This window comes from Glandiceps talaboti, chromosome 10 (genome assembly GCF_964340395.1).
Source record: "Glandiceps talaboti chromosome 10, keGlaTala1.1, whole genome shotgun sequence".
Lineage (NCBI taxonomy): Eukaryota > Metazoa > Hemichordata > Enteropneusta > Spengelidae > Glandiceps > Glandiceps talaboti.
This window is the reverse complement of record NC_135558.1, coordinates 2,539,088-2,552,500: the sequence shown is the minus strand read 5'-3', so window position 1 is coordinate 2,552,500 and position 13,413 is coordinate 2,539,088. Positions and strand designations below refer to the sequence as shown.

Genomic DNA, 13,413 nt, shown 5'->3' with positions numbered 1-13,413 from the left:
CATATTGGTTCACCGCCTCGGCACAAAAGTAGGTGTTTGTCAAAATATTGACTTGTAATAGGGGTTAATTTATCTAACCCATCAGAAATGAATCAATCTTACAATGTGAATTCTCTTTTATGCATTTGTTTCCATATTTATGGGATCTCTTAGCATTGTTTTTTTTGTTCTTCATTGTGTGGGGATTCAGTTGTTGCTCACAACACAAGTTTTTTTGATAAACAAAACAATGTATTTTGTGAATGGATTACTTGATTTTTAATACTAATGGATAAAAACATTAAGTGTTCCCCTTAAACATCTGTTTCTGTTCGGTTGTGCTCAATGGAGTTAAGTGTATACCTATGCAAAAAGGTAATCCAATTGCTGTAATGGGCTACATGGTTCAATTAACACTCTCAAATTATTTCAGTCTTTCAAATAGATTTCCTGATTAATAATTTATATAGTTTAACGCTCACAATCCATTTAGTCTTGTAGAAGTGTAGACTTTGAAGCACTAGCACTGTTTGTGTTAACACGGAGTGTTTATTCCCAGTGAAAATAACAAGGAAAACATAAATGAAGTGTAACATGGCAAATTTGTTTCCTCTGTAACAAACACCAAACTTATGCGAGCTCAAGCAGATTGATAAATATGTCAAACAGTTTACAAATATTAGTTTTGCATGATAATTCAACTCAGTGTTCGATTTAGCCTCCAGGTAAATTTCTTTCGCATTTGTTCACAAATATTTGAGCTCAAAGACAATTTTGTGTTAATTTGCTTAGGTCTTTAATACTCAGAATTATTTCCTTAAGATCACAAGGATTATAACATGTAAAGTTTAAATATATGGCTGTGTCGCTGTGTATTGATGTTTTGTTTAACTACCTATTCATCTAAGAGTCGTCATCTGTACTAGCTAGCCTACTGCTTTGTTCAAATCAATGGAACAGGGCCATAAATAATGATAATACTAGTTTATGTGAAATTGTTGGAACCCCCTAGGAGTGTTTTTACAGACAACAATGGCTGTGATGTTTTTGAGCAAATTTACCACAGTTATGGTAGCACAGCTAGTTTGTGGCTTTGTGGCTATATGTGTGAGAGAGAGAGAGAGAGTGTGTGTGTGTGTGTGTGTGTGTGTGTCTGTCTGTCTGTCTGTCTCTGTCGTATGTATGTATGTATGTATGTATGTATGTATGTATGTATGTATGTATGTATGTATGTATGTATGTATGTATGTATGTATGTATGTATGTATGTGTGTGTGTGTGTGTGTGTGTGTATGTATGTATGTATGTATGTATGTATGTATGTATGTATGTATGTATGTATGTATGTATGAACGTATGTATGTATGTATGTATGTATGTATGTATGTATGTATGTGTGTATGTATATATGTATGTATGTATGTATGTACCGGTATGTATGTATGTATGTATGTATGTATGTATGTATGTATGTATGTATGTATGTATGTATGTGTATGTGTATATGTGTGTGCTCGTCTGTATGTGTCTTGTTGGATGAGGAGGTGTGTGTACCAAGTGCGTAATCTTGGTGTCTGTAAAGTAATAGGGCTAATTTGAATATTTCTGATGTGAAACTGTTATGATGTGCTTTAATATGTTGTGGGTGTACAAAGACATATAGTCTACAATCATTGATTTTGCGTGAGTGTAGAAACATTATTAGTCTTTAGGGGTAATGTACTGTCTACTGTAGATAAAATGTACACTGTATAGGGAGATTGATATTCCATTAAAATGCACATTACCTGACTCATTCTTGTAGTTGCGAATTACTTGCATCAAGTTAGTGTTTCTGCAATGTACAAAATCACAGAATGTTTAAAGTTAGCACCGCAAAGGATTCTTAAGTATATCGTGGAAAGCCTGAAGTATAGGTGACTGTCGAGTCGTGTGTCATCATGTCATAAAGTGTTAGAATTAGCTACTCATCCATGAAATTGATTCTCTATGATTAATATCCTAATTGGGTTCTTCAGCACAAGAGAATTTAGGATGACTGCACGTGTGTGTGTGTGTGTGTGTGTGTGTGTGTGTGTGTGTGTGTGTGTGTGTGTGTGTGTGCATGTGCATGTATGTGTGCATGTCTATGTATGTATGTATGTATGTATGTATGTATGTCTGTCTGTCTGTATGTATGTATGTATGTATGTATGTATGTATGTATGTATGTATGAATGTATATATGTATGTGTGTACTTACATATGTATGTACGTATATACATGAATATATGAGGTATGTACGTACATACGTATTTATACATGCATGCATTGTATGTCACTTCATAATAGAAGCTAGGCCTTGACGAAATGATCTAACCAATGATGTACAAATCTATTTCTTGAAATGATAAAATTTAGACAGAAATGACAGTATCACGTGTGGTTAATTATTGATGAACACTTTGGATTTTTAATATCTAGATTTAGATATGCATAGTGGATGAATAATCATGAATTCGTTTCAAAGCAACACTTGATATCATCGTTTGCTACAGTAGATAACAGTATGATATGATATGATATGATAGGGTAAAGGAGGTGTCTGTAATATAATACAATGTAAAACCTATAAGTTTAAGAATATGTATTTTGAAATCATTGTGAATGCATAAGTTAAGTCTACATGCCTAGAACAATCTGACCATGGCTATAACACAAACATAACTTATAGGGATTGGGCCAACACCATTGTTGGATATATAAATGTTGAGCCAATATGTGGTTGAATGCACATCGTTAAATCATAGCAAAGGTAACCATGACAACAGATATAAAGTGTATCTTTTAAACTCTCAGGCTTTAATCGATGTGGTGAAAAGATGGACTAAGAATTCAACAGTCCATATCATTTTACAAGTTCATAACAACCATGACCATGCCCATAGCAACAGAATAGTATTCAGTGCTACGGAGCGAAGCAATGACTTTGTTTTAGATGAAACGTAGCAAAAAAGGCACAAACGACTGTCGAAAGTCTAGGTTTTATATTGCTTGATGTGAGTGTGTGTGTGTGATAAAAATTTTATAATTAGTATTCAGTAATAAACCACCTCCTGAGGATGGTATAGCATGAGGTTTTGACCAGTGAACGAAATATATACACGAGTGATAGCAAGTTCATACATTGAGTTCAGTGGTCAAAACCAACTGTTATACCATCCCAAGGGGATAATTTATCACTATTGTATTATAGTATAATGAAAAAATGAACTAAGATAGACAGTAGACTTCTCAGGTTTGAGATTTCCTTCTCTGATTAATAACTAATTTTCGTAAATTTTCGACTTTGTTTAAATGAAACATAGCAAAATTGTCCTTTATTCCCTTTTTATCAGAAACAAAATTCTTAAAGCTGTACTAGTTGCTACTGGAATGTTTTTTTTTTTTTTTTTAAATGTTGTTTTTTTGTTTTTGTTAGATATAATGAGTTAGAATAGTTGTGTATTGAACACACAGACTATAGTAATTGAATCACATGTGGGTAAATGTAGAAGTACAAATAATATAGACAGTACAATAAATCCAATCAAATAGATTTTTGGTCTGCTCGAAGAAATCAGCTTTCAATGAGTCACGATTTCAACTTATTACTATACTACTTATAGATAAAATAGACCTCTAATTAACATATACAATGTCTAATTATGGGTTTTTTAACAATTTATAGTGAATACCGTATATTTGTTGGTTGTCTGATTGAAAAAATGATACCCAGTTACAGCTAGTACAGGTTTAAGTTACTTCCATGTTGTTATCCAGAATAAATGATCGGAAATTGAAGCATCACTGCTAGTATGCTGATGTTAAATGAAGAAAATGTTGTATCTATTACATACATGTAGATAGACAGTAAAAATTGTTTTTTGCCCAAGTTACTTCCAATTTAGACTTTCGCTTCACTGTGTTATCATGTTACTTTCTTTCATTTCAGCAGGGAGGTCATGTTGTAAATTAGCTCTTAGATTCAATTTCATTCCATTTCTTCATGAAATCTCCATACTGTAGATACTTTAGGGTAATATCCATGGCGTATGGGAATTCAATTTTTGATGTAGCTTTCATTCTAATGATTTTCTTTAGTGAAATCTGCTTACCGGTAATCTTATGGTTTAGCTTAGTTTTATAGACTGGGGACATATGGTGAAAGTCTGCAACTCATGGAGATGTGTTAGACGCATGGCCACCCTCGGGCCAAATAAACTGACTGACATGCTTTAATATTATATAGTCAAATGTTTTTCCACATTTAGATTTATTTTAGCTGAAAGCTGGTCTGATTCAGGTCACTGTTGAGTCTTCTAATTCGGCTACCAGTTAGAGGGAGGGATAAGGAGGGTGAATGCATGCAAAAACATTTTATGTAGGACCTAACTTACTAAATACAAGTTGTGCTATTTCTTTATTCAGCTGTTGTGAAAGGTATCAACAACAGTCGCACTGAATACGGCAGGCCGGTGAGATGAGTTATTTACAAGTAGTGTCTACTTTGCCCTTGCACTGTCCGCCAGATTTAAGTGTGCCTGACACAGCCTAAATTGGTAATCCAAAAAATTTTGCATACGTCAAAATAGATACGACTATAATATACCTGTAAATAAGATTAAATATCATCCCTTTAGTTTCCTTTGTTCGACCCAGGAAAGTGCAAGTGACATAAGGGAGCTATTCGCTATCATTCAAAGACAAGTATTTTCCAGCGGAATAACGTAAAATGTTGGAGAATAATGTAAGGCTTATGTAGGATTTTATATGGTATTCTACAATATTTTCCTTCATTTTATAGCTGAGGGATTATATGGGCCTTGTCACTATGATTCATAGATGCCTACTTTCTGACTGAATTAATAAAAATACTGGAGAAATTATACCTTTATGTGCTTAATTGTCGAAAAATTAGGAAAATATTGTTTTGGAATGTTTGCCTCGTAATCATAATTATAACCAAAAAATGTAGATGGACAATTGTTATGACATAATAACCAAAAATGAATCTTAAATATTCGGTTTAAATACATATAAGTTGGCTTGTATGTGTAATAATGTTAATAGATTGAAGGCTATTAGTTCAAAAACAGCAGAAAACAGTATGGATTTTATAGGGGAGAGTGTTAGCTGTGACTTGACTAATAGAGCAGTTTAACTTATCAATTAAGATGAGATTTAGTAAAGATATATTGTATCCATTACTTAGCTGTGTTCAGCATTACATTAGTTTGGTCACCTGTTGCAGGGGAATGACGTACTACAGTCACTTTACATATTGACACTACACTTAATACAGCTTTGTGTTCACAGAATGAAGTCATTGCCAACATTCATCTTAATTTACACTAAGTACATTTGATACTAACACAAGTGACAGATTAATTAAAGCCACTTTTTATCCAATGTTTCTCATGACCTGATATTTCTTGAATCTGACTAAAATGATTTTTTAAAAATTGACAACCTTTATGGCCAATCATAAAAGATGACAACACCACAAGTGCATATATCTGAGCAAATATTATCATTCATTACCAAACTGCTTGACTTTTATAAATATAAATGGTTCACAGTTTCCTTTTGACCTGGATAGTCATTAATATTCAGGCTGTTGAAAATACAGAATTGAAAGCAATACCAACATGTTTACACGCTTACTTTGCATTTTGTGTGTTCTTTTTAACCGACCTATCAACCCATCATTTTTGAGATGTTACAATGAGAAAGATAGAATTAAATAGGACTACTCTTATTCTGTTTTATGTAACCAGGGACGGTGATGTTACACCTACACCTACCAGGGTACACATTCATGTATTGTGTTACTTGATACTTTAATGCATAATAGTAGACCCATCAGATGCCTCCAGTTACCACATCTAATACATTGTATGTGTTATTTGAGACAACAAAAATGAAAACTGTGAATATGCAATATTGTGGAACAGTAGCAGTTTAGAACGGATAAAAGTCAACATATGCGTGCAATTACAATAACGCTGACAGCGCTGAATTTATAAAGCAAAAATAATCTCAATGGACAGTCAACATACTGACTAGCTCTTCCTTTGCAAAGTTCATAGGGGATTACAATGAATTACATATTACTATTAATGAAGGTAAAATGAACTGATGAGCTAGGGTACTGGATTAAGAGCATGTATAAATACAAGACACTGTCAACAAGCTATGTAGCCTTAACAACTTCAAAGGTATGCATAATTACTGAACTGAAGTTAAAAACTCTGAGCCAGAGTGCAGCAGCAAGAGCATTATACACATTTAGTTTTTATTCAGTGTCAATAAGTCACACGCCATGATATGATCTGATGAGTACTATTACATGTATATACCTGTGGTTTACATTCAGTTTGTAGTAATTTGACATCTCTTGATGGTATTTGTAATCACATGTTGAGGAATATCAACCCCCCCCCCCCTCCCCCCAGGAGATTGTCAATGAGTAAATGCCTACAGCTCTGAATGTATTGGCTATATTCATAAAAGCAAAGACAGAAATGATCATAGTCAACTTTTATGCGCTGTAAAAGTGAATTGAATTATTAATGAAAAATATAGAACATGAAGATTTAAAATTTGTAAATTTTTCATGTTGTTTTACAAGTAAGATCTGCATAGTGGGTAATTTGCCAAGGGCAATATCTTTTTTAATGTGAAAGGGTACCTTTAGTTATTACTACAGTATATTTTATAAAAACTTTGATGTTCTATGTGATAAAATGTGTTGTTGCATTCATTTTCACTCAGAACTGAACTGATATTGATCAGAACTGAGGCAGAAGTGATGTATAAGCCTTGGCAGGGAACTTCCATTAAAACATATTGACAACTGCTTGCATTGTACATTTACACTAAACACAGTAGAAACAATCAACAACTCTTCCAACTCTTCCAACAGAAGTTGCCTACCTAGGCTTGTATTTATAGTTTCTGATCACTGCCAACTCTGTATAAACAAGTGAAAGTGAATTTTATATCTTTCAATGTCAGCATTTTTGTTAAAAATAGTGAATTCCCAAGATATCCTTTTCATTTTTATAACTACACAAACTGTTATTTCTCTCCAACTTGAATGGACACATTTTCTTTGCAAAAAAAAAGTTATTTTATTCCAAAACAGTAAGTTGTATACATGTAGTACAATCAAAATATTCCTTGACTCAAATAGTGCAAAGTTTCAGGGATGGCTTTTGTTTTTTTATGAACTCAATTACAGTATTATAAGATATTAAATTATTGAAATGAGGTTATGATGAAAGGAGTTTATTGGTTGATCTTATTACCTATTAATGTATTTGCCGGTTTATGTATTTTTTCAGACGTTATGAAATATAACAACAAAACTCGTCTTTTTTCTGCAATGAAGAAATAAATTCTCGTAACATTTTAGTCAAATTAGTATTACCAAATTCTCTAGCCTTTTTTACTGTGATCAAGAGACAGGCATCTCGGTTCTAATAACTCCGAACTTGTAGCGCGATGAATATATAGGGCCCCTTAGGCTGACATTTGTTTGCGAAATCATTCTGTCTTCAGGCAGCTTTAATATGGCATGGCTATTAGCTTTCAATAACCATACCTCATTTCATGTCAATTTTCTAACCCTTCTTTTCTCATCATTTCTCATCCATGAAATGTTTGATTTTGTGGATGACAGGAACTCAATTCTTTAACAGACAAAGTTCCTATACACATTTGTGCTATAATGCCGTCGTCTAGTATATCTTGATGTCCTGCTAGGGTAGAGATAATTCCATTATCAGTTATTGATGGAAAACCTAGCATGATATTAAACATACCCCTGAATGATTCTGAGTAATCATGTTAACCTAAAGAGTTTGCTTTACCGTATATTTCCATATTAACGTCAGCAATCAGTGAAAAACCCATTCACGTTATTATGCTGCCATAGGCTAGATGTAGTGGTTCACATTTTAAATATTGTGTTAAATAGTCAGTGAACTATTTCTTTTGATGGTACACCAGTCTAGGTTAAGATGTCGTTGCTCATTTATCAAGTCTCCAACTTTGGTATTTGAATTTTAACGGTTAGTTGGAATGTGATGAATATGTTTACTACTGTCGGAGTTCTTTTCATTACCTCCAATGTACAATATATGAAATAGTGATCTATCATCCATTTGCAATGAAATATGAGGTGCAGTTGTACAAATATAGCCTTGTAGCACAGCTGATCAAAGGTTCTGCTGAATGCTATAACACAGGATTGTATACTATCTTTCTATTAAATATGTAGGTATATATGGATGGCTGGATGTGTAAATGAGTGGGTAGATGGATAGGTGGATAGATGGCTGTAATGTGTGTGTGTGTGTGTGTGTGTGTGTGTGAGTGTATATGAATATGATGAAAGGATGGATGGAATATCTATGTAGTGTGTGTGTGTGTGTGTGTGTGTGTGTGTATGTAGTGTGTGTGTGTGTGTCTGTGTGTGTGTATGTAGTGTGTGTGTGTGCGTGTGCGTGTGTGTGTGTGTGTGTGTGTGTGTGTGTGTGTGTGTGTGTGTAATATTTGTAAGTTAATGGTTGAAAGTGTCCTAATGTAGGCACTGCAGCGTAGTGTTTTCGTTTGTCAACTTTTTACTTCCCCAGTCTCAGCATTATCATATTAAAAAATCATTCCCTCTATTTCTGTAGAGTCGATATTCTTTAAACATTATATATATTATTGTATATTTTAGTGTCTGATTGCATCACCTTCATGCAGGCAGGGAGTGAATTGATAAAGGTACGTTCACAGTCTCGGCAATATCACAGGATCTTTTCACTGGATGAAGACCTGACTACATTAAGATGGCATCCAACATCCAAAAAACCAAACAAGGCAAAAGGTATGTTTATGAAAATCATGTATCTAAAAAGGACTAAACTTTAAAGCTGCACTAGCTGTAAATAGAATATTATTTTTCAATCAGACAGCCAACAATATTTCCAAAAAATATTTTGTTGAAATACCAATAATTTCACTCTGTACATGTTATTCAGTCTTGTCCATAAATAGTACAGTAATAGGTTGAAATCAGGATTGCATCTGGGTGCTGAGTCTTTCATTTGCATATCACAACTTTAATCATTCATGCATACATTATCATCACATTTGCATATTGCAACAATATTCATTCATGTATACATTATTAATACATTTGCATATCACAACTTTAATCTTTCATGCATACATTATCATCACATTTGCATATTGCAACAATTTCATTCATGCATACAGTTGCATATCACAACTTTAATTATTCATGCATACATTATCATCACATTTGCATATGCAACAATATTCATTCATGCATACAGTTGCATATCACAACTTTAATCATCCACGCATACATTATCATCATATTTGCATATTGCAACAATATTCATTCATGCATACATTATTAATACATTTGCATATCACAACTTTAATCTTTCATGCATACATTATCATCACATTTGCATATTACAACAATATTGGTTCATGCACACATTATCACTACATTTGCATATCGCAACAATACTCAACCATGAGACTATCAATACATTTGCATATCACAATACTTATTCATGCATATATCACCAAATCATTTGCATATAACAACAATACTCCTTCATGCATACATTATCACTGCATTTGCATATCACAACTGTAATCATTCATGCATACATTATCATTACATTTGCTTATCACAACTATATTCATTCATGTATTTGATTAGATTGCGAATGTATTACTAACATGTTTGATGACAAAAATAAAGGTGTAATTTTGATATTTTTTGTCTTTTTTACTATTTACCAGTTTCAATAGACCAAATCAAAGAAATACGAATTGGTAAGAACACAGAGACTTTGCGCAACAAAGAGATAGCGGGAGAATTCTCAGAAGACTGTGCCTTCTCTATCATCTACGGTGACAATTATGACAGCCTTGATTTGGTTGCAAACACACCTGATGAAGCTAACATATGGGTGACAGGACTTACTTGGCTTGTTGGTGGTAACATTGGAAATAAAGGTATGGCAGTTTGAAAAAAAAAAACGCTTCTAAGATTTTGAAATAGAACAAGTAGGCCAGTTTGATCACAAACAACGCTTCTAAAATTTTGAAATACAACAAGTATGGCAGTGATCATAAACAACGCTTCTAAGATTTTGAAATAAAACAAGTATGGCAGTTTGATCACAAACAACACTTCTAAAATTTTGAAATACAACAAGTATGGCAGTTTGATCATAAACAACACTTCTAAGATTTTGAAATAAAACAAGTATGGCAGTTTGATCACAAACAACACTTCTAAAATTTTGAAATACAACAAGTATGGCAGTTTGATCATAAACAACACTTCTAAGATTTTGAAATAGAACAAGTATGGCAGTTTGATCATAAAGAACACTTTTAAGATTTTGAAATAAAACAAGTATGGCAGTTTGATCATTTTGAAATAAATTAAGTATGGCAGTTTGATCATAAAGAACACTTTTAAGATTTTGAAATAAAACAAGTATGGCAGTTTGATCATAAACAACACTTCTAAGATTTTGAAATAAAACAAGTATGGCAGTTTGATCATAAACAACACTTCTAAGATTTTGAAATAAAACAAGTATGGCAGTTTGATCACAAACAACGCTTCTAAAATTTTGAAATAAAACAAGTATGGCAGTTTGATCATAAACAACACTTCTAAGATTTTGAAATAAAACAAGTATGCCAGTTTGATCATAAACAACACTTCTTAGACTTTGAAATACAACAAGTATGGCAGTTTGATCATAAACAACACTTCTAAAATTTTGAAATAGAACAAGTATGGCAGTTTGATCATAAACAACACTTCTAAGATTTTGAAATACAACAAGTATGGCAGTTTGATCATAAACAACACTTCTAAGATTTTGAAATACAACAAGTATGGCAGTTTGATCATAAACAACACTTCTAAGATTTTGAAATAGAACAAGTATGGCAGTTTGATCATAAACAACACTTCTAAAATTTTGAAATAGAACAAGTATGGCAGTTTGATCATAAACAACACTTCTAAGATTTTGAAATACAACAAGTATGGCAGTTTGATCACAAACAACGCTTCTAAGATTTTGAAATAGAACAAGTATGGCAGTTTGATCATTTTGAAATAAATTAAGTATGCCAGTTTGATCATAAACAACACTTCTAAGACTTTGAAATAGAACAAGTATGGCAGTTTGATCATAAAGAACACTTTTAAGATTTTGAAATAAAACAAGTATGGCAGTTTGATCATAAACAACACTTCTAAGATTTTGAAATACAACAAGTATGGCAGTTTGATCATAAACAAAACTTCTAAGATTTTGAAATAGAACAAGTATGGCAGTTTGATCATAAAGAACACTTTTAAGATTTTGAAATACAACAAGTATGGCAGTTTGATCATAAACAACACTTCTAAGATTTTGAAATAAAACAAGAATGGCAGTTTGATCATAAACAACACTTCTAAGATTTTGAAATACAACAAGTATGCCTTTATGTTTATCAGCAGCATTCTAAGATTTTGAAAAATGAAATAATATGCCTTTTTGGTTATAAGGAGCATTTCCAGTATACATGTGTAGAACAAACAAAGTATGGTCTTTTAAATTAAGCAACGTTTCTAATGGTTTGAAATACAAAAACAAAATTGACTTCAATAATATGAATATGAATAGCTGAAATTGGTTTCTTGGTTTGGTGTTAATAATAGGAGTTTTTCACAGTTTTTCATCAAAAGTGAAAAAAGGTTGTTTTTTTTGTTGTAAACACAGACAAGGAAGATGTTCTTTGTCTGTGTGTAAAGAAGAACTTAAATATATTCTAAGAAAATATGGAAAACAAATATGCCAATTTGAATACTATAAATATTTGTAAAATTTTTGTAATAAAGGAAGCAAAATTGCTTATTTGGAAAGTAGATGTAAATGGCCGAAGTTGAAGGTTGCTTGGTGTTCAATAGAAATATGTCTTAGATTTTCATTTTAAAAGTTACTTATTTGTTAAATAGAACGCAGATGGCAAAGAGTTGATTTTCATTAATGGAAAATTACTTTAAATTTCTAACAGCATATTTTAAAAATGAAAAATAGTGCCTTTTTACATTAAAAGTAGAACCAAGGGATAACATTTCTTAGATCATTATAATCACAAATTCATAACTGACTAAATTGATAATAACAGATGCTGCATGTGAAAGGAATTGTAGATTAAATAGAGCATTTTATTTTTTTGCCTCTATAAAACCTTCCATTTCTTTTCTTTTCCCATTCAAACCTAGCATAAAGGTGATATTTTATATTCTTTTCCTATTCAAACCTAGCACAAAGATAATACTCAATGTTGTTCATTGTCAATAGCCAATTTTCAGGATGTAAGCTGTATTGCTTGAGACAGTGTCACCCCATGGGCTTACTTTTTGGGTAGTCTTGTTTTATTACTTTCAAATGATAAGTGATTGTACCAATTACTGACCAAAAGACATAAAAAACCTCTTAAATTGTGAGTTAATTTATACAAGAAAGACTAAACGCCAACAACGACAGGATCAGTTTTACTCATTAATCTAGGGTATAGTAAGGTGACAACCCTCCCAGGAGCAGTGCGTTCACAACCATACACGTGACCAAAATACATGATATTGTATAAGGAGGCACGGTGTATTTTGGAACCGACAACTAATCCATTGTAGTCATATACTGTAAATGGACATGTACCATGTATACTGGATTTATAGCTGATTATGTGCAAAAGATTTTTCCATGGAAATAAGTCACACTAAACACACTTTACAAGTTGTCATATTCCTATATACAACTGTTATGAAAAGTGTCACAGCGGCATTGAATATGGCAGGCTGACTAGATGAGTTATTTACAAGTAGTGTCTACTTTTCCTGTGCACTGTTTCCAAATTGAAGTACAACCGACACATCCTAGATTAACATTCTACCAAAATTAAGTATGTTTACAGTGTGCAGATCAAAGATAAGAACCAAACATCAAAATTTTACAAGTACATCATAAAATGTATGTTTCATAGCTATACAGTATGCTTTCGGAATTGCAGAACACCTTTACATATACATGTTGTTCCTTTGAAATATAACCCTGAAGTTCAGAAATTGTACTGGTCCAATGGAAACAAAGACAACAAAGGCATAAATTCAAAAGGAATAAAGCCATTTTCAAACACTGAGTCAGTACAGTTTGTACAGTATTGCCAATATAAACTATAAAAAAAATTGCAATGAAAGTAAGGTATGGCAATTATGGATAAAAACAGACTAAAAGAGGGTGGAATTTTAAAATGAAAGCTGTATAGGTGAAGTTTTTCTTGTAAATATTATTATTTTTTTTC

The 13,413-nt window shown here is 32.4% G+C and overlaps 1 protein-coding gene across 1 annotated transcript in view; it reads left to right on the top strand.

Annotated features, from left to right (window-relative positions):
• The window catches only part of LOC144441133 (inactive phospholipase C-like protein 2), a 98,745-nt gene that overhangs the window by 56,792 nt on the left and 28,540 nt on the right, over positions 1 to 13,413 (top strand). Inside the window, exons 3-4 of the mRNA XM_078130666.1 lie at positions 8,729 to 8,878; positions 9,835 to 10,050. Of these exons, the coding sequence (XP_077986792.1) occupies positions 8,729 to 8,878; positions 9,835 to 10,050 (366 nt within the window). The remainder of the gene's footprint in view (positions 1 to 8,728; positions 8,879 to 9,834; positions 10,051 to 13,413) is intronic.